This window comes from Aythya ferina, assembly GCF_964211825.1.
Source record: "Aythya ferina genome assembly, chromosome: 4".
NCBI lineage: Eukaryota > Metazoa > Chordata > Aves > Anseriformes > Anatidae > Aythya > Aythya ferina.
The window spans coordinates 10,976,802-10,999,955 of record NC_140300.1 but is presented as its reverse complement, the minus strand read 5'-3'; the positions used below and the strand labels follow the sequence as shown (position 1 = coordinate 10,999,955).

General features: G+C 37.5%; 1 protein-coding gene across 5 annotated transcripts in view; it reads right to left on the bottom strand.

Moving 5' to 3' along the window:
* The window catches only part of ACOX3 (acyl-CoA oxidase 3, pristanoyl), a 36,185-nt gene that overhangs the window by 6,439 nt on the left and 6,592 nt on the right, over positions 1-23,154 (bottom strand). For 3 of the 5 annotated variants that reach the window (XM_084516428.1, XM_084516430.1, XM_084516429.1), the window contains 12 exons: positions 22,777-22,848; positions 21,531-21,620; positions 20,803-20,946; positions 20,052-20,140; positions 11,232-11,328; positions 10,653-10,835; positions 9,139-9,261; positions 6,161-6,281; positions 5,552-5,671; positions 4,763-4,876; positions 2,974-3,089; positions 82-256 (listed from right to left, as the gene is read on the bottom strand). In XM_084516428.1, the coding sequence (XP_084372554.1) occupies positions 82-256; positions 2,974-3,089; positions 4,763-4,876; positions 5,552-5,671; positions 6,161-6,281; positions 9,139-9,261; positions 10,653-10,835; positions 11,232-11,328; positions 20,052-20,140; positions 20,803-20,946; positions 21,531-21,620; positions 22,777-22,848 (1,444 nt within the window). The remainder of the gene's footprint in view (positions 1-81; positions 257-2,973; positions 3,090-4,762; positions 4,877-5,551; positions 5,672-6,160; positions 6,282-9,138; positions 9,262-10,652; positions 10,836-11,231; positions 11,329-20,051; positions 20,141-20,802; positions 20,947-21,530; positions 21,621-22,776; positions 22,849-23,154) is intronic. The other 2 variants (XM_084516431.1, XM_084516432.1) reach the window with 1 other exon arrangement.

The window sequence follows — 23,154 nt, the reverse complement described above, 5'->3', positions numbered from 1 at the left end:
TTAGGAAAAAAATCCCTAATCTTTAGGTTAGGGCTTTTATAAAGTGACATGCATAATATGTAGTCAGGGAGCTGATCTCACCTTGGTAGAGCACAGCCAGATGTTTACTTAAAGACCAGAGTCCATACAGAGCACTGAGATTCTTAAGCACTGTCTGCAGAGTAGATGGTATGTTGGGATCATGAGTGTAGTCATGGTATCTTTGTAAGACTGTTTGTTCAATAAAAGCAATGGCTAGTGACCGACAGTAGTACACCTTAGGAAAGAGAAGAGAAGGATATTGAGTAATGAAATACAAGGAAACAATCCTCAGCTGCTGCAAAATGGCATTGCTGTGGTGGTGTCAGTGGAGAATTGTTGGTTTAGATCTGCTGTTGCAGCTTGAGATAAAAGAAAGTCTAAGACAAAACTCTAGAAGAAAAAACTCTACAATTTATTTGCAAAGGTTTTATATAAAAGACTGCATGAAAATCCCCTTTAGAAATAATACCCTAATTTTCCACCGTGTTCCAGTTTGAGTAGTCTCATGCCGATCTAAAGGGAGCAAAGATTGTATGCCTAAAATATAAACTGACTTGGCAGTGCATGTTGCACCCAGACCGTATGGGAGCAAGTATTTACATTAGAGAGAAGACCAAGCAAAATTAGGACTGCTAACTTCAGGGTCACTAATAAACCCATTTAACTCTAAAATTATAAAGGATGGTTTATATTTATTTAATATTATGCAGAATTTTATAACAAGGATAAAAATGTCAAAGGTGTTCAGTAACCTACTGAAAACTTACTACAGTCCATTCAAATAATAAAATCTGATCATGTTAGCATGAGTCTATTCAGTGCAACATGCTTTGAAAGAACTACCCAACGAATCCCTGCCAACTATGAGATCAGAAAGGCAAAAGTGACCACTTACTAATCACTGTTATTATGGAATATGAAACTTTAAGTGATTGTACTCATACAGAAAGGCTTGTCCACTTTTTTGTACTTCACCTTTGTTGTATGATGGTGCATGTATGTCCTGTCCTCAGACTGCTGACTGAAAACATTTTAGTTGAACAGAACAGGAATATATAGAAAATAGAATATAGTGGCTGATTTGTAAACTGATGTTTGCTTTTAGCCCATTTGTTCAATTTGTTTCATTTAGAATTGATTGATTAGTTTTCCTTTTTTAAAAAATAATTTTATCATCTTTGCTTTTAAATCAATTGTAGCATTAAAAACGGGCATATTCCAAAGATCACTGTATCTCTATTGATAACTGTATAGTGGCATACTTATGACCAAGCTCGGATACAAGTATAAATTGCAAAATTGCTATTACCTGCAGGTTTAGGGATGACTTCCCCCTTAATAGACAGACTTTTTAATATCAGAATATTGAAATGTCAGTTCTCTAGTCAGAATGAAATAGGTTTCAATATCCCAAATGCAACACTAACAATTAATTCCCTATTCTTCTCTCCTACAAATTCTATTTCCTTCTTTACCTTTCCTTGCAATTCTGTATTGTTTCTATCAAGCTCCTGGCTGAAAAGAAATGGACCTTCTTGCTTCCTGAAGTTGGTAAACTTCCAACCAGTGTGAAACATCATAGACAAGTAATATAAAGTACTTTCTCCTTTCTGCCTCGGGACCTAAGTTAGGAATCTCTTCCAGATTTCCCATAGCAAGAAAAAATACTATATATTAGTCAGTCAGTGGGCTGACAGAGAAGTGTTTCTTCATGCCCAGAAAGTTTTAAATCAAATATGCATTAAAGCGCACCCTGTAAATCATTTTCAGATGGTTTTGAGGCATGTCATTTAAAATAAGAAATCCCTCTGTTCTGAAGATGAATTGTAGGGAGAAAAGAAAACCTAATGACCTGAGGTATATCAAAGCCTATCTCAAAAGCAGCTGTGTGCCTAAATTTCTTTAAATTTTAGCACACTGAAGAGAAGTGAGGTGAGTAATCTTCATACCGCTGTGCAAACCATCCTCTCTGGCCCTGGCACAAGCCTCCCAGGAGCTGGCCAACTGACAAGCAATCAGATTTAAATTTCTGAAACTTATCTTGCATTCAGCTGTAGGGCAATTCTCATTCTGAATTTCACCCTGAAGGACACCTCTAATAGACTGCTTCTAGGGTAAAAGCAGGAAAGGTTTCCTCTCCTCTACCAGTGGTTTTACATAGATTATCCCTTGTTGAAGCCAGACTGGATCTTTCTAGGTGAAGAGTTGAATTTTCCTTCCTGCTGCTTTTTAACGAGCTTTGCAGATAAGGTAAACCACATTGCCCATCTTCAGGGAACAGATCTCTTTCCTCGGTGACAAATGACAAGTCTTATTTTCTTGGATACAAGCCAGTTTCTCATGAAGGTACCAGAAGAATTTGGGGAGCTTGGGGATATAAACCAAAATTTGGAGTTAAGCCATTACTAGCTGTTAGAACTTTCTGGTGAGAGAGTGGATCTGCAATTTGTAGATTGTCAACGTTTCCTTTTCAGGTTCCAATGCTTTCAGTCTGGTATCTTTCATGAGTGCTTTGCACTACAGAAACTGGAGATGGAAAAGACCTATTAGGTCATCTAGTCTACCTATCTGCCAGAGCAAGATTCTTTCCTACAGTATGTATTTGGCCACAAGAGCAGATGGAGATGTAATAATCAGATGCCACAGTAGATTTAGTAGTAGCAGATTTGGTTTTCAGAAGTTGTGATAAACTTATACACACCATCCAGCACATGCCTGCAGCTTTTCTGAAAGGAAATATATCTTGGAAGACTTCTGCTGATCATAACTGTCCTCCTTCTATCATGTTCAATACGATTCATATGGACAGGAATTACATATTATAAGTTATATAACTTGCTGCTTTTTGCTTAAGGAAATTGTACTTCCTGACGCAAGAAGATAAAACTAAAAGGATCTGGCAAACTTGGATGAAAATAAGTAAACAAAATAGGAAAGCTGAATAAGCATTACCTGACAGTTGTTTTTTGCCTCAAAATCACTCTGCCCTGACTGCTTCTCCTTCTTCAGCTTTAGGTCACTTTCTCGGAGCAGGTAGCAAACCAGCCACTTATATGCTGCTAAAGGAACTGTGGAAAAGAGAAGTCACATGCAGATTCTACTGCAGTCTCAGTGCATTTTTTTTTTTTGTTTTTTTTTACCTAAGATGAAAAGTGAAGATGTTAATCAATCCATTAACATGACACTTTGCCCATTATCGTAGCTGCAGTAAATAAATGTTGGGTAAAATAGATTAAAATGATACAGCGAAGACCTACTGTACCTGACCATGTACTAGTTCCAACTGTGCCTAAGCTAAAAGACAAGATATGTCCACAGCTCAATTTAGATGCATTTTCTGATTTGATCATTTTTTTTACCTTGTTATACTCTCTTCCATATTAAGACCTAGGTCTATAAGATACTCATTCTCTTCTGAAAATAAAAGAACAGAAGAACACACACAATCTGTGGGCCCACTCCATTTGCAGGTATGATGTTACATGCTTGCAAAACACATAATTTCTAACACTGCAAAGGTGGCCAAATGTAATTGCATGTGAATGAACTATTTCGTATGCTTGTGCTACATTTTTTACAGCAGCCTGGAACTAGTAAGGGGACAAGTACACCAGCATAAAGTCCTTTTAATAAATCTCGATAGCTTGTGTGTTAGCTGAAGATTTTATGTAGGATATTATCTAGGTAATTATGAGGGTTCACATGCTGCCTAAACCTATGCACCTGTTTTAAAATCCCAGCTTCTAGCAGAATGCAACAATCAACAGATTCATATATTTTTTAAACTGTAATCTGGTCCAGTAGGAAACACAAGAGAAAATATTTTAAGGTATCAGTTTGTGCTCTGTTGGATTTCACAAGCTGGAGACATACAACAAAGAAGAAAGCATGCAGTCATTCTGAGTTAATCTTTTCCTTATAAGCCTTTATATTTTGAGTTTCTTCATATTTTCCCCAAATCTATTATGGTATCATATTACTACTTTGCATCCCTATCTAAAGCGGAGGTTTTTTTGCAATTATTTGAGCACTGAAATGGTTATTGCATTCAGAATCAATATTATTGTCCCTTATGCATTAAGACTGGAGTTTCTTCATCTAGTATGTTCTCAGTTTCACAAATCCACTTTTGCTCATTTCCTTGTCACTATCTCATTATCTCTTCATTTCTCTGTTAATTTTTGCCTCTAAGGGCCAATCTAGGCTCACAGTGATACAGAAGTGGGAACGGCATGTCATGTCATACTCGATTATAGTACAGTAAGCCAGAAAAATTGTAGGGAGTTTTCTTTCACCGTTACTCTTTTTTCTCCATGCAACCAGAAGCAATTGTCAAGAGTGCACACACTTAAAGACCTTCCCAACACATTTCTAAATCATGTGTATGCTTTCCTAAAATAAGAAATTTTAAAATTCCAAGGTAGTAACGATCAATGTCCCTCACAACAGTTTCACTTGAAAACAATCATGTAGTGGCAAAAAAAATAGATTAGAAATTATATTTTAGAAGAACAAAAATGGAAGAAAAACAGCTGATGCTATCTTTGATTCTAAAATTGAGGCTGGGGATAAAAAAGCATTATTTTGAAATGAAAACTGAAATGCATTTAATACAAAGAAAGTCAGCATATAGCAATGTAGAAAAATATGTAATAAATAGCAGAAAGTGAATCTCCAATCTCTAGATCTGGAAAGAATTTAAGATTCTAGAGTTTAGAATTTAACAACAACAAAAGGCTACCTGAGGAGTCCATGCAATCTTCAACACTAACGGCAGTGAATTTCCTGCCAAGGATGTGATGGTAGTCTTGCAAAAAGTTTATTGTTCCAAGAGGGGATTCGAAAGGAACTTTATCTGAAATACCAAAGACAATAAAACTGATTTATGAGAAAATAAATTAGACTCTTTGGAACTAAAAACCTATTACAAAGCCATGCATACCCTTGAAAGGCCAGATGCAATTAGGACATAATATTTATTTTATTATGGCCTAGTCCAGCCAAATGAGATGGCTGACAAGTACTGAAAAAAATTACATCACTGTGTATAAGTCCCATAAGATTCAACTCCTATTGCTGTGTTTTCCAGCTGGTGAAAATTACTGCTAGAAAACTGAAACAAAATCATCGATCTGAAGAACTACAACATGTACCGATGAAGACTGCAACCAAGTTAGGTGGTATGAACTGTTTTAAGTATAATGAACAGAGCATATGCAGGCTTACAGTGATTTTAGGAGTAGTTCCATTGAACTAACCTGCACTTCACAGGGAGTAAAATACTGCATAACATGATTAAGAATGGCAAAACATCTAGTTAGCTACTGCAAGACACAGGAAAAAGTATATTTCTTGCAGCAAGTATCTGTGTATTTGTGAATGTATCATATGATGGAGTCTGTAGCACATTATTTATGCTCTACAAAATAATTAAATGACTATCAGTTGCTTTCAGTATGAAATTACCTCCTAATTCCATTACCTACTCACTGCTGGGTCCAACACATGATGCCACAATAAAAAAACTTACCTCTTATGCAATTCATCAAGCTCATTAAGTAGTTGCTGGTTTGCTGAAGCAGGACATTGTTATCTCCCTCATATGTGCAGTTTGGATCATTGTCATTTCGGATTTCACCCAGACGATTCACTTATAAAGAACAAGTGAACACGTTAATATATTGCAATGCACCAAAAGGAAGCTAAAACGGATTAAATAATTATACTGTAACAAAATGTAAGAGTTGTCTGTTCCTGTATATATGGGTATTCTTACAAACATGTGAGCTTGAAAGTTCACTTGTTAGCTTGTGAAAATGTATACTGTGAAGACTTTAGAGAAGTGTGGCATTCAACTTAGAAGAAGAACTTTCCTCTATAAAATCTGCATCTTTACTTCTGGAATTGAGACTGAAAAAGAAAGTCTTATTTTGTCCAAGTGCTGCTGCAGATACTGCACAGGTTTAGTTCTTTTAATGTGGTATTAGGAATAAAATTTTAAAATATGGATGTGAGGAAAAATCCCTTTCTAAAATTCGGATACCTTCCTAAAATTCGGATACCACGATGTAACAGTCAAAATACACATGAACATAATCATTTTATTTCTTATTAGTGCATGCAATAGTTTGTGACTTACTTGCAAGGTAACCATGCCCTCCACAAGCTTCTCGACACTCCTGGGCTGCCTGCTGAGCAGTCCAAGAAGACAGTGGTTTGCTGGCAGCACATAAGGCATGAATCTCACGTCCCAAATCAGCCTTGTAAAAACAAGCTACAAGTTAGTAATAATTTTCACGCAAAGTAGGCTTCTGACCAATAAAAGCCACAGCTCAGTGTACTGCTTTTAAAGAAGAAAAAAAGAAAAAGAATAACCTGAAATACATACATACAAATTTCTGAGATCTATGTAAGTGCAGAATCTTTTTTTTTTTTTTTTTTGAAACCCCTCCCCCCCAAAAAAAAAGGAAAAAAAAAAAACTGCCATAAAAAACTTGCTAGATACTAGCATTCTTACATGGAACTGGAAAATTTTGTGCCAGGTAATAGATACATGGCTCAGTTGTGCCAGATGAAATGGCATTACAGAATCACAGAATCACAGAATTTCCTAGGTTGGAAGAGACCTCAAGGTCATCGAGTCCAACCTCCAACCTAACGCTAACAGCCCTCCACTAAACCATATCCCTAAGCTCTACATCTAAACGTCTTTTGAAGACTTCCAGGGATGGTGACTCCACCACTTCCCTGGGCAGCCTGTTCCAGTGCCTCACAACCCTTTCAGTGAAGAAGTTCTTCCTAACATCTAACCTAAAACTCCCCTGGCTCAACTTAAACCCATTCCCCCTCGTCCTGTCACCAGGCACGTGGGAGAACAGGCCAACCCCCACCTCGCTACAGCCTCCCTTGAGGTACCTAAAAAGAGCGATAAGGTCGCCCCTGAGCCTCCTCTTCTCCAGGCTGAACAAGCCCAGCTCCCTCAGCCGCTCCTCGTAGGACTTGTTCTCCAGGCCCCTCACCAGCTTCGTTGCCCTTCTCTGCACCCGCTCAAGCACCTCGATGTCCTTCTTGTAGCGAGGGGCCCAAAACTGAACACAGTACTCGAGGTGCGGCCTCACCAGAGCTGAGTACAGGGGGACGATCACCTCCCTAGCCCCGCTGGTCACGCTGTTCCTAATACAAGCCAGGATGCCGTTGGCCTTCTTGGCCACCTGAGCACACTGCTGGCTCATATTCAGCCGACTATCAACCATCACTCCCAGGTCCTTCTCTGCCTGGCAGCTTTCCAACCATTCCTCTCCCAGTCTGTAGCTCTGCTTGGGGTTATTGCGCCCCAGGTGCAGGACCCGGCACTTGGCCTTGTTAAACTTCATGCAGTTGACCTCAGCCCATCGGTGCAGCCTATCCAGATCCTCCTGCAGAGCTTTCCTACCCTCAAGCAGATCAACACACGCACCTAACTTGGTGTCATCTGCAAACTTACTGAGGGTGCACTCGATGCCCTCATCCAGATCATCGATGAAGATATTAAAGAGGACCGGCCCCAGCACCGAGCCCTGGGGGACGCCACTAGTGACTGGCCTCCAACTGGACTTGGCTCCATTCACCACGACTCTTTGGGCCCGGCTATCCAGCCAGTTTCTAACCCAACGAAGCGTGCGCCAGTCCAAGCCAAGAGCAGCCAGTTTCTTGAGGAGAATGCTGTGGGAAACAGTGTCAAAAGCCTTGCTGAAGTCAAGGTAGACCACATCCACAGCCTTTCCCTCATCCACCCAGCGCGTCACTCTGTCATAGAAGGAGATCAGGTTCGTCAGGCATGACCTGCCTTTCATAAAGCCATGCTGACTGGGCCTGATCGCCTGCCCGCCCTGCAAGTCACGGGATATTGCACGGGATAGCTCACTGACTGCCGATCTATTCCTCCCAAAGATGGAGGAAGGTTGTTGAAGGTGGTACATCCAGAGAAAGCTTCTTTCTCCTCTTTGACATAAGCAATCCCTCTCTCCTGAGTCAGAAAAGGGATATTTATATTATTTACTGCTTTTTACTGCATTGACACTAATGTTGTTGGCCTTCCTTTGAAAGTGTGCTTGGAACCTTCATACTACATAGATTTTCTAGAGGTGTTGGGTTAATACCACCAAAATTGTTTGAAAGCAAATAACGTTTTTTGTCTTTTCTCTTTTTTTTTCCTTCAGATCTCCCATACTACAAAAGAAGTTCATAAGGATTACATTCTTAACACTGTCAACAGGCAGATTTTTTTGTTACAATCTGAGTTTTATCTAGGATTAGTGACTGCACTGGAGACCTCTAGAGATAAAATAACAGATCAAATAATCAATCAGACTCTTCTGTGGTTTGTGCAAAGAGGATAAATTACAATACCCAGCCACTAGTACAGAAATCTATCACAGGCTTTATTTTAGCTGGAAAAAAAAAAGACTGTTTAAGTGAGATCTGAGCAATGTGTAGCCACTGTGTAGGCCCTTACAGTAAAAAATGTCAAGATTTAAATACACACACACACACACACACACATATATATATATAATTTATATGCTATAAAAAAACATACTGCACTTACTTTGGCTGAGAATCAGTCCGTGCAGAGACTGATTGATAGATCAAACTACTTTATAAAGGGGTAACTTCTGATTGTCTATGAGTAGTTGAGAAATTCAGCATAAAAACTCAAAAATATTAACGTTTTTCTCCAAAAGCATATTTCCTAATGCATGAGTATGAATTGCAAACTCAAGCTAGACTTGCATGGTTTGTGCAGTAATTACGAATAGTACCATTTTGGAAAGTGCTTGATATATGCCCCCTGCAATATCATTTTTATAACAGTCATAAACTGAATTTACATCATCATATACTTATGATAAACAATTTGCAAGGGGACATAGTCTTAAATCCCAGTGAAACCAATAAAACTTTAACCACTCCATTAAAACTCATCTGGGGGCTTTTCCTTATTCATCCATATTTCTGAGACATTGCTCTATCATTCTTGATCATAAGACAGCCTACTTCTAAGTAGGTCCTTCACTTAACAAATTCCAGTTTGTTGAAGTAAGAACACAGCTAAGAGGAAATGTGTAGATATCTCACCTGCCTCTGACTCCTTTGCTTTGTCAATAAGCCTGCAAAAAATTCAACGAAGTTCTCGAACAGTGATTTGGAGAAATAATCTAAGACATATGCAGCAGCCAAATAAGGAAGAAGACGCCATTGCTAGAATAAAAATTAAATAGATTTGATTGTAAACTGATAAACATATATACTTTGTAATTATATGTATAAAAAATATCATTTGGGAAACAACATTCCTTTTTACCTTTTTTAAACTGGAGATGTGTGTGAAGTTATGGTGAAGAGAACTTAGCAATAATAATTTATAAACATAATTAAATATAACTATTCTGTGAATAAGTCATTTATATTATTCCAGTCCATGGATTTTGTGAATTTGTGATCCACATCCTACATCCTGTTAACCCAGTGCAGAAGTTCACTGCAGCTTTGCGGACCAATGACATTTTTTGCTCTGTGTTTACACAATGTCTGGCATACCGTGGTCCACCACCATGGCAGAGGGTATAACTGTTTCACTTGCTTGTTCATTAAAGAACCTAAGTTAGTAGTGCTCTTTGCACTTTGTGAGGAAAAAATAGAAAAAAACAGGGCTGGAAAGAAGAAAAAAAAGCATCTTTATATGCAAATCAGATGGAAGCCCATGAAGGAGAAGGGAAACTGCTTAAAGAAGCTTTTGTAGTAGAGAAAAAAGGGAATAAAGGTTCAGGAAGCAAAACCTACAGAATAAGCTGAAGTCGAGCAAAATAGAGGTTCACAAAGTAGTGGGAAGTAGAACCAGGTTTATTTAGATGAGGTGGAAAGAAGGCAGCTTTTGCTAGAGTTTGTTGAAATGCATGAAAACTTAAAAAGTTGCAAGCCTGGAAAAAAGGCACCTACTTTGCAAGGACAGAATGGGTGGGTTGGTTATTCTAGCACTTCTTACCTAACAACCTTTCTCATCCAGCTGATCTGAGTTTTCTCACTCTTTTCTAGTTTACCATTACTACCCATTTTACCTTTTTCAGACCAAAAAGTGTTTTTCATTTGCATATTCTGTGGAAAAAAAGGTTGGCTGTATTCGACTTAAAATCAGTGCTGGCTGGATGTTCACTACAATGATTGTCATTGATTTGTGTACTTTTAAATAATAAGGTCTAAAAAAGAGAAAATGAAGATAGTAGCAAAAGATGCACTGACATTTTTTAATGCTAGTTTCTTCATCAGTACTTTTTTGTGCACATAGAAGACAGCCTTTCTCTGAAAAGGTTACTATTTTAGAAGACATATGGTTCTAGGTACTTCGGAGAGACATAAATATTTTTTTTCTTTTGCTTGTCCAAGAACTTATCTCAAAAGTCTGATCATGCCAAGAGAATGGGTAAGAAGCCTTAAGCTGCAATGAACACCCAAAGCTACACTGCATCTACACTTCAGATGAAAAAGACAATTTTAATTTCATTAACTTCGGTGTCACTATTTTGATTTGCAGTAGCTTTGAATCTGAGTGTCATTACATAAAAGTCTATAGATGCAAAGTCTGAAGTTTTTACCTGTGTTTGGTATTCAAGAACAGGTATTTCCTCTTCATCAGTTGGTCCAAACTGATGGCGAGTTGCTGAGAAGCGAATGGCTATTGATAAGGCAAGCTTTAAATTGGTTGCAGAAACTGCTGTGATCAGAATTCTGCCGATGGACAAAGATCCAAGAGATGCGCTAAAACGCTCTTTAACATCCTAAATGGATAAACGGCACAGAGTAAATGGAGGAGCTAACATTTCATTTGCCTACCCCATAAAAATACAACTCTGGAGCATGATCAGAAGCCCAGAGGGCTGGACAATTTTATTTACTGACACAGTCAGTTAAGGTGTTTGGAAAAGATCCAAAGCAGTTTCTTTAAACTACTTTGGGACTGCTGTGGTACCTCAAAAAGCAAGAAGTCAGTAAAATCAATAAGGTGAATTTAGACATCACTGAAAGACAATTAGAAAATCAGCATTCATGCGACACTGTGTCAACAATCATTTAGGTACTAGTGCTTACCAACATACGATGCTCATGCTTTATCTCATAACCTACTTGTGGCTTTGTATATTTACATATTAATGAAACAAAACTTTGATTCATACCTTGAAAGAACTGGAGTATTTCCCCTCAGCTGTGACGTCTCCAGCTATATTCAGGATGTTTTCTTTAGGTATCCTGACATTGTGAAACATGGCAAACCTAGTCAAACAAATACACAAGTAATGTAAAATCTATCTTGACATAGTTTAGGGTGTCTACATTTCAGAAAAAGGTCACAGCATGCATATCAGTAAACCCATCAAGACAGGTAGGTAATTTTTGGATAGTATGTATTCATACTCAGGCCAGTAGAGGAAATTCAATATGGGAAATTATTTGCTGTCACTCTTCAATTCGTTTTTTAAAAATTAAGGTGATGGTTAAAAAACAAACCCTCAAGGGACCCTTTGAGCAACTCCATAAGAAAATAAGTTTAAAAAAAAAACAAAAAAAAAAAAACACACAAAACAACCAAACAGAAGGAAGAGCAATTTATTCTCTTTGAGGACAGGGACAGTCTTCTGGGTAGTTACTTATCAGAGACCTTATACAGAGTCTGTGTGATAGACGCTTTCAGCGACAGAGTATAAACGTCTCAGTCTGCATGAACTTAGGAAAGTGAGTTAGCTTGGTGACTCAGTTATCAAAAAGCTTGGGAAGATGAAAAATTCAACTCTCTCTGCTGCTAAAACCAGGCTGGGCCATTCTGACTCCAAAGAATTCCTTGACACTGTTAATTCTGCTGAACCAAATGTCTTATTGGCTTACTGAGGGGTTGCTCATTGCAGTCTAGAGAAGGTAGTGCTTTCGAAAAGGGGGAAGCTATTTGTGTGAGTCTACAATACAGATCCGTGAGGGTCTTCCATGTTTCTGTAATACAAATGAGTACACAGCTGAATTAGTGCACTAAGAAGGAACAGAAAGGATAACCTTCCTTTGCTTGAACTCAGACTAGGACTTCTATTCCCTGGAATGTGGCATCTTAAGAAGGGATGAGTGACATTGTCTTTTCTAAATTGTGGCATCCTAGCAGCAATAAAGAAGGAAGCTGTTAGAATAGGCAGACTGTCCTAAATATTCATATTCTTCAGGAAGAAAGTGTATGAACTGTTTCACCAAAATGGGCAGTACAACTAGGCTCGATAGGGGTAATATCTGCTCCACTCACAAATATCTCAGTATCTAATAGCACTTGAAAAGCTGCATTTGTAATCAAAGCAAATTCCTTTTGCCTGCCAATACAGGCTGATCTACTTAATAAGGCCCCTGAGAGCCAGGTCTTTCACATTAATAAATTACATAAGGGCTGCATTGCTGCATGTGCTTTAAAATTACGAGTTGTTTCCAAGGAAACATATCTGCATACTGAATTTATTCAGCCTTAGAGATACAGGCTATTTTCAAACTTAGCCACAGAGAAAAGCAGGCTATCCTAACCAAGAACCAGCTGCTTACTGGCCTTATAAATGTGCTTTATTAAGTGCGAGTTTCAGTGAGACAACACTACATAATAGAACCAAATTCAGAATTTCCAAAGATCTCATATACATCTTTGTTAATATTTCTTCTTATCACTGAAAATAAAAAAATCTAATTCCAAAAAGATATTTTGGCTAAATTCGTGTTCCCTGCTCCCTGTACACCAAATAAAATTAATCACATCTAAGAAAGTATAGCAACTCTATTATTTTTAAGCAATAGCATGCACACTAGATAGAATTTGAACTTTTTAAAAATTATTACTTTAATTACAAGACAGTGTGTGTAGCAAGGATTAGATCCCTAGTTTAGCACTCTGCTTAGCGAGCTGTACATCCACAGAACTAGGAGGTGCCTTCTCCTTTGACCTTACAACCAAAGCGCACAGCAAGAAACTACCTATATAGTTCAAACTGTGAGGCAGACACTATCTGCTACAGAATACTTGCTTGATGTATCAGCCAGTCACAGTAGCTAATCATTTCTTAATCATAACCATTTCTTACATGCCATTAGAACAAATGAAAACTTTAAGGAAGAATTTGAGTGATGAAAGGAAGCCTTGTAGATTTTTCTAAAGAATCCCTCCCAAGCAGGAAAAGATGCATGGAAGAATGCAATGAAACATCATTTAGAAAAGCTACTGAATGGTGATAAAAACTGGACTCGTGAGCCAGGTTAGAGGAAAAGTTGACTTAACAAAGACATGATACAAAGAAATTTCAAAAGGCTCCAACTCTTGGGACTTCTATTTGCAAATATACATCTGGAGTAGGTTTAGACCTGTGTATGATGATGGCAAGATTCATAGTAGCATTAATGATGAAGATGACAAATTGTCTTTTAGAGTTTTACACTGTAGTGATTAGTTCAATTCATTAAACAATGCTGTGCAATTGTAGAAAGTCATTATATTGATGTGTGCTTGAAGCTCTGTATCTACTAACATACACATCTTCCATATAATAATAACCTGTTTTTAGGAAATGCAAGTTTACTTACATTGAACACATTGTGTGTCAAACAAAACAGCTAGCAAAATAACCTGAACAGTTTAACTCCATTTCTTCAACTGTAATATAAACCTAAAAACCTAAACGTAGAATAAGTCTTTATGGAAAGAGAAAACCTTGTAGAAAGTTTTGTTATAACCTGTCAGCCATAAGTGTAAGGTAGGTAGGTCTGCACGTTATAAAGTGTTACCTAGAATTATTTTGATTAAAAAAGTATACCTTCTTATAATCACTATTCTTCATAGCTAGTGAACAAGAATACTAAATTTCTACTCATTATGTAACAACCTATTTTCTTATTATGAAAATTGATTCAAATAATGCACACTGAGACAGGTTTTAGAAGTTCGGATTTCTTTCCTTGATATTGGCCATTAAAGATACTTTATTTCCTTCTTTTTCTGTAAGCTGCTATCAAAATAGAGGCATGTAAAATGGCAAAAACTTTAGGAAACCAAGGAGAGAGATAGAATTAGCAATTAAAAAACCCACAGAAAGCTCCCGTGCATTAAGAAATATGATATATTGCCTATAAGCACCAATGTTGAAAATAAAAGCAGAACCTTATAGGATCTGGGAGTTAGTCGACGTTATGAAATGACTGCCAACTGCTGTTATGCTCCCTCTCCAAGAATTTTGCTATTTGAAATTATTAGACATGCTGGCCAATTTGAACTTGATATTGGAACGTATTAAAAATAAATAGTAAGCTTTAATGAAGTCAACGATCACATTTCTAATGGTTATTAGCCTAGGAAGCACAGTGAATAGACATGGACCACATCTGTCAACGCATTTAGGAGAAAATCTCCTCAAATAATTGAAGAGAAGTAGAAATATCTTACAATAATGGAACTGTATATACAGCCATGGGGATATCAAGTACCAGCAAGTTTGGAAAATGTCTGTGTTTCACATGGTGATGACAAGACCATAGGTTTGAAAGCTACCCTAATTAGGGACTCTTCTGCACAGCAATTAGTGTGTCTGAGATTAAGACCTCTCTGCAAAAGAGACAGATAGCTGCCACTTTAAATATGTTTCACAGAGCTCTAAAGAAATGTGGAATTTTACAGAATCTAGTACACAGGTAAGACAACTGTATTTCATACATTTCTTCTACCAAGATTAGCTGAGCTGAGTGAAGCACTATTCCAATAGTAACATTTTTGTTTGGGTTCTTTGGCCGGTGGTTTAGGGAACATTTCAAGTAAAGTTAATCTTACTGACTTTAAATCATGCAAAAGTAATTCATCTGGTGTGCAGTAATGCTGATTAAAAAAAAAAAAAAAAAAAAAGAGCAGCTGGAAAAGCCACGAGCTCCTTTTGCCAGTACTAAATTAATAAGCTGTTACCTATGGTACAAATAGCTCAAATATGCTTTAGTGAATTTCAGACCCACAAAAATGCCTGTCCTGCCAGCTTTTATTACTGACTCTGTTAGAGATGGTGCAGTGACAGTTCTGTCAATCCTTTTAGCCAGAAACAGAAAGCAGGTGAATGGTATTGAAAAACTGCAAGTCAAGTGATCTCACGGCTGTTTATGAGACACAGTAAACCTTCGGAAGAATAACATTTAAGAGGTTTGGTGAAAAACTTGTGGAAGAGAAAGAAAACAGCCGCATATTCCAGACTGAAACTCACAGAAAGGTTAAAGTTGAGAAGAGTTACAGTGAGGCTGAGGAAAACTGAAACGCGGTATTTTAGCTCCAGTTTCTAAGAACAAAACTAATCTAAGAATGCAGGTCTGTAGAAGAAACATTCAACAACAGTAGTAAAACAACAGAGGCCTCCTAATCCTATCTTAATGGACTCCATGGAGACACAAAAATCCAGTCACCCTACAGTTCTTATAAGTTAAGTGCCAGTCAGGCAAGGAGTTCAAGGAGTTCCGGATGGTTAGACCCCTGCAAAAGTCAAGAGCAGACAAAGCTCTGCTAAGGAAAAAGAAAAAAAAAAGGCTGTCTGAAATACACTACAGATGTGAGGCCCAGTTTCTGCAGGTGATAAAACAACTTTGTGATCAGATCTGAATCTGCCTTTCCCCGTTAGTACCATCAGTGCCTGTCATTATGACAGGCATCACAATATGTCTTATTGGCTATCGTGGCTGAACTAGCTGTGGTTACGCTGTTGTTGTGTACTTGCAAGTGATAAAAATGAGAAGGGGATAATGCATTTAGCTCTTTAGCGATGTGACCACATCTTAGCCATGTATGCAGCATTATATGTATCCATACATCTCACCTTGACTGTAGAAACTAAGTGGAGAGAGTGAAACAGGGAAATATCAGTGAAACCACTGCAAAATCACTGTTTTGACTTAAATTGCAAATATACAAGACATGTCTTACAAAATATTCCCCACAAGGACTGACGGTAGTGTATTCAGGTAACTTAAGTTCACGTACAGGTATTTTAACTATTATTTGTATTTTATAGCTGCTTCATCTGTTCTCTTCAGACACTTGTTTGTGGCTCTGGTCAGTGGCTCAAGGACAATAAAAACCTCAAACAGGCATGAGCTTGTTATTTCTAGAGAAGCACAACTGACCTCTATGCTTGCTTTCTTATTTACATCCCTATACTGTCACTTTCCCTGTACCGGAACAGCCTCTACTGTGGCCTTGCAGTGAACCAGACCTGACAAATCATCTGCTTGAAAATAGACTTTTTTTTTTTTTTTTTTTTTGGTGAGATTAGTTTTCAGACAGTTCCTGTTCCCTAGCTGAGTCCACTGCACAGCACAAATGTTTGTCCCAGCACAATGAAAAAGGCAGTGTGGGAGTAGAAACAAACAACCAAAGGACCATAGTGTGCAACTTATCTTCAGCAACTACTGCTCTGGATTGTAAAATGAAGCTCCAAGAGACTACTTAAGCTCCAAAATGAACTTCAGCTCCAACCTTCCAAGTGAAATAACTGCAAACATTGGGAAATCTAAGATTTAAAGGCATAAATTCTGGGAGACAAAAATCCTTTGAAGGACTAGGCTTTCATTTGGTCTACACTTCACATCAGCAGTAGCAGAATCTTAATTTATTGTGTGTTTGTTAGTATTTCAGTTTCACTGCCAGTAATTCATTAACATTCTGCTACTGCTACAGCTACCAATAAATAAATTAGCTAAACATTTAAATGACATAATACAAAGGACTTGAATTTGTATGATGTATGATATCTCTAGCATGCAAGGAATTGCAGTGAGGGCTTTCAGAACCCTCAGTTTCTTTCCAGGAGGGCTTCTTTTACAGGACTTACTGCTTTTCTGTCCAACAAATTCCCTTTACCCATTCCTCTTGGGTTTTGTGTTTAGTTTTCAGCATTCAGAACTCTGAATCTAGCTTTGTTGTTACAGAACACATTGAATGTCACAGCAGGTTGTATGTGCAGAGATCACATGCTAACTGTATATGAAAGGTTGTTAAAACTGCTAGTAAAAACCCTTCGGTTTTCTGAAGTCCATCATTAAATTAGATACCACTAACAATTCCTGTTCACCCAGAAGACCCTTTTTTCCCCTACAAACAATTCAGTTCAAATAAACAGCTTTCTCTTTGGCAGTGGTCTGCTGTATTATTGATAGCTTAATTTCACTAGTTCTTCCCTTATCATAGGTTTTGTCTGCTCAACAGACCGTATCCACACTACCAGTAGATACAGCTGAATGAACTCCGAGCACGTTTTATAAAGACAGGCATGTTCAGCACTATTTAAGAAACACAATTAAAACTAATTTTCAAACTCTTTCCAACATAAATTCAGGTGGGCATGTTTTCTTTTTCTGAATTGGAAAAGCAGCAGTTTACTCTTAGTTACAACAGGATATGAAATTGTTTCACTACTGATTTGGTGGCAATCATTTACTGAGGTGCGCTGCATAATGGGAAGGTTTGGTAATGTTACATTACCCAGAGTAGACAAAAAACAAAACAAAACAAAACCAAGACAAAGGGGAAAAACAGAAATGGCCATCAGCAATTAAGCTCTTGTTTTACGTTTCTCAACTTCTGTACCTGCCATACATGTTACTGAAAAGCCCCTGGATCCTAACTACACTTCTGTTTTTTTTTTAGTGCTTGTTTTTTTTCCCCTGATATTTCGATTTTGGGACCACAGTGAACAGCATATTTCACAGAGTGCTAGACTACTAGCAACAGGTGGACATTTTTGTATTATAAAAATAAAGACTGAAGCACTTGCATCCCCTAGTGGCAGCCCGATTTATTTTTTGGAGTCTAAATTTAACGTAAGAAAAAATGTATTTCTATCTTTAATCACGTATGTATTTATTACACCAAATTTTGTGAAAGACAAAAAGAAAGGAAGATAATTTAAAATACTTTGAAGTGATTTTTTTTAAATGTTATTCTAGTTAAATGACATTCTAGTTAAGAAGTTATGAGAATTATTTGGAAAGACAGACTCTGAAGGAGCAGGTTAGTCAGTTGAATTCACACCACAAAAATTCCCACATTATTTCTGCAACTCTTACTGAAAACATTACACTTTGTATTAGAATGTATCAGTCAAACTTCAGCCAAATGACAGAGGAGATTAATCTTCTAAAACCAAAAGGGACTGTTACAATCACCTTCTCTGTTCTCTTACATAGCATAAATCAATTACAATGTCCAAGCAAACTAGATTTTTTTCTCCATGCCCTACAAATATGCTCATGAGTTTAAGTCTGTATACCCATGTTGAAAAGGCATATCATAAACTTCGAGTACAGGAACAAAATCTGACATCTCTATCAGTTTCCCTGTACTCCGATCTTCACTCTGACCATTTATCCTAAGTATTACTCTATGGAAATATATCTGATTTACTTAAGTGTCAATGGTAGTAGAACCAGAATTCATATGTACATTCAAGAAACTGGCAAAGTATGAGGTAGAGGCTAATGCTTTTAATAACAGCATAATGGGATCTAATACTTTATTAGATGAACATACATACAGATTATATGACAAATTTTCATTTTTTTCTTTTCCATCCTCATGTTGTGCTTAAAACAATGCTGCAAATTAAGAATGAGCAGCAGAATTTGACTATTTCTACTGAAATATGAAGCTGGATTACATTCGGAATACTCAAACCCATGTTGCTGTGCCATCTGGTGGCTACAAGTTTGTAATGCAGATGCAGGCAAATCCCAACTAAACCTCCCTAAATTCTTGTCCAGGCCTCTTCTCACATCCATCCTCTATAAAACTTCATTTGCTGTATGCTTTTTTTTCTTCTTTCATCTGTGTCTTTACACTACAGAGCATCAATAAGAATTATGTACATACACAGTCAGAGCCACTATTGACACTACAGGTTATTTGGGGTATTAGGAGGTTAAAGTCAAAAGACAAGAGTTTTTGTCTTTTGGTAAAGACAAAAACTACAGAACACCTATGACCTGCTGGAAAGCCAGTCAAAACCATTACATTGCAAAGAAGGATACCTTAAGATATCTGCTTTTTGCAGATGGCAATGGCACATTGCAATGACACACTATGTAGGTCAACAACTGAACAACAAACTGAATCAACAGAAAAAAAGTAAATTGCAAGCTTAAAGAAGTGACACCCACTAACACCCCCTTTATTATTTCAGATTTCTTGTCTTTAAACAGAGCTGTAAAAATAATGTAGGGGTTTAAAAAACAATTTTAAAAATTTTCTGTTTCTATGCACAAATCGATCAGATTCCTTTGGTCAGCAGAGACTCAACATGGCCACTCAATGCCATGACTGAGAAATGAAGTCCAGGAACTTCTTTATTTCAGCTGTACACATAGAATACAGAAGAAGTAACTAACCTCCTCATCTGAACTGGACAGGGTTAGTCCAGGAACCTCATGGCTTAAACAAGACAGGTAATGAGTCTCTGACTTGTGTCAGAGATCCAGACCTACTTGGTCACAGTAATCTTATGTCTTTACTAACAATAAGCCTTGTCTGTGGTCCTCTACTAGCCCTGCTTTGGGCTGGAAATTAATGTGCAAAAAAAATGAGAGCTTACACCCATGTGGATTTATAGACTAACATGCTTTAGCTAGTAACTTTTTTTTTTTTTCTTTTTTCAGTATTACTGTTGCAGAGTCTGACTATAAAATCACTCGGTAACATCCACAGAGTTATCAGTGGCACTTCGTACTCTAAAAAGTGAGTGGAACAGAAAGACTGAAAGTTCCAGGAATAGAAAATAATGAAATTCAGGATTCTTCAAAATTGATATTTCATTTTATTTTAAATAGCAACATATTAAAACTACTAGCTACCTCAGCCCTTTCACCATCTCAGAAGGACAGGCAGAATTGACACAGGATTTCAGGATTTTGCACCACTATGCATGATATAATGTAGAATGTTTCCTCGTTCAAACAGATAGACTTACCCATTATCTAAACCATTCTGCCCAAGTTTCTTTCCTATGTCACCTACCATCACACCTGGCATAGGTAGGAGAGTTTTTGTATCTCGAATCTGCATAGAAGAGGAAGGAAACATTAGTTCAGTTGTGGGACAATTAAAGTTCTTGGTTGAACTCTTCAAACAGTGAAAATATTCCCATATTTGTATTCTGTCATTAATACTAAAGAAAGCTCTCTGATTTTCCAGGCACATAATCCTAGATATAACTCATACTTACATATCCATTCATTCAGGACATAGGTCCCATAATGAAAATTACTTAAGCTAATAACAATACTTCGTTAAATAAGCCTTAACACGGACCAAACTAACACTGAAACCTCCTTCAGGTGCACGCAGAGAGCAGGAATCAACCTAACTTCAATTGAACAATCATCTTCGAGATATTCCCTGACCTTAAGCCTTGTCCAAGACTTTCAGGACTTCATACAGCATAGGTTATTTCTAACTGTATAGGCAGTGTGATAATCTTCAGGCTTCTTACCTCTTCTGCATTTTCCAGTTGCAGAAAACTGACATAAAATTGGCTGAACAACCAGCACAAAAACACAGTGAACATTTTAAAATGGTGCACTGTTCACAATTGCTATTAATATTGAAGGCATTCATTAAAGTTCTGGTCAGCCGTAAGAAACAGTATTAACAGAAGATCTTTAATTTAATACCCCTCACCCACACAGAAAGACAACAGATTAGCAATATTCTTATCCTACCTGTACAATAACGGAATGTAATCCTTGGCATTGTCCATCAGGAGTATACAGTTGGGCATACACAACTGCATGGGTGGCGTGTTTCCCCATATTACCAACCCAGAACTTTGCAGCTTCAAAATCAGGTGTATTGATGATAAATTCCTGCAGCCAGCAAAAAAGGAACAAAATGATTAAAATGATAAAAGCTATTCATGGACAAGATCATGTTTTGAAAGCATCCTTTAGCTGCCAGTATTTCATCCTGTACTGTGCTTCAACAGTTAAAATGTCTCTTACAGTGTTCAACTTTGGAGAGAACTCATGTGGCGAGGAAACCTTTAAAGGAGAAAAAGTTCATGACTTGACTGCAAGGCCTAAATTTCAGCCTTTAAATTGTTCATTGAAGCAGTTAAAAAAGTAAAGCGAAGTGATGGACTTTGAAGCATTTCCTAGATCTTGGGTTAAGGTGAGCTGAGTCCACTGTGGGCTGAAACTTCTGCAGGGACCACCTCCTTCTTGTGCAGTTTTCTATGGAAAGGAATGCTGGCTAACAGTGTGAAAGCACATTTTCCAGTTCGGACAACTAAGGGACCACGAGTAGGATCTATTCTCTAGAATACACGTATCACAAAATGCAGACATAGCTTCAACATTCAGATTTTTAGATTACAAGTACTGTGTTTTCTGAAGAAGTCTAACCTTCGATTAACAGTGTTAAGTATTATTCCTGTGCATTAAAGACTAACCTGAGTGCTACGATCAAATGTGGCAGTGGTCCGTATGCCTTTGGTATTAGTTCCATGGCTGAGTTCAGTCAGAGCAAAACATCCAAAAATCTAAACAAAGAGATATAAGGCACAATTCAAGACTAGTTTATTAGAGTAATTAAAACCATAAGACATGAAAACGATTACTAATTTAGCTCTTGAAAAGTGACTTGCAATTACAAAATCTACCTGCAGTAGGGTAAAAGATTTTTTTCCTTTGCTGATGGCTGATTTATTCAGACAGGTACAGATTGTTACATCCACTGACTGATAGTTTTCAACTGTCTGGGCTGAGAGAACTCTTTTGCGATGAAAATGGGTGAATCATATGAATATATGCATACACTTGATTCTCCATCAGTATTTGGGAACACCAGCTGTTTGAGGTCACACTGAAATGTACATATTGCACCCTTTTACCTAGGCTGGTTTGGCCTGTGGTATGCACTCGTAGTTACCAAACCTTTGAAAAGCAAGTGAAAACAAAAAATGTAGGAGTATATTGCTGTCTGTCTACTGCTGAGACATAAACAATTTCAGAAGATTTAATAAGCAAGGAAGGTGAATGGTTGACAAAGAAACAAGATAAAAAATGATAAAGAGATACAAAAGAAGCATGATGCTCAGTTTGAATGCACTCAGGAGTATTTATCTTGCATAATCAATGAGGGTCAGGCAATGAGTGAATGCTGAGCAGGAGAAAATGTTCAGGATTGGCTCTTTCTGTATCAGGTGGGCTCGACTTACTGTACAGAGCACTTGGTTCTGGGTCTCCTTTGGAATCCCTGTGGAGTTTCTGTGGCATTAAGAGATTATTGTTTTCCAGTTTATAGCATTTCTATGGAATATTTACAGCATCATGCCAAGGGCTTGTGTTGCATAGCATATGATGTAGATGTTGGAGTCTTTGAGAGTGCAAAATTTACTACCATACTGTTAAAAGACACTGGGCAATAACAAAACTGGCATAGTGTCATCAATGTTGCCTTTTTGGGAGAAGTCTGCAAACTTTGACTGCATGTTAACTTGGACAGTCTAATACAGATTCAGGAACTGGCATGACAACTAGCAGTGAGAGCATTCAAGGCTCAGTGCTTCAATGTGCTCCTTGGTCTTCTTTTTGCTATTTAGAAGTACCTAAGTAGATCAGAAATAATACAAAGGTACAGGTAATGCCATGTTTCTGACAATGCCCAGTTCTCACAAGCTATTCAAAAAAATTTACCTCCATGTTAAAAACTTTTCCCAGTAGGTCTGCAAACCTGTTTGAAGCACTCAAAATTGTACCTGCAAATACCTGTAAAAACAAATAATGAATGAAATCGGTAATCCCATGATAGAAAACACAAATATATATGCAATAGTGATATCCATTAAAGAGACAAGGGAAAGGTTGGTTGCATAGTAAACTACTACTTAGACTATACCTTAAGGAAGCAAGTCAAGACTTGATCTTGTCATGGACCCTTTGCAGAGGATTGAATACTCTCTGAAGAGAAAACACTGAGTACTGAGATCAAAGACTAAATGGCCCATTGCTGCAATATTTTCAAGACAGGATCAACTTTTCACAGTATGAACCTCTTCAAGCCTTCCATGCAAA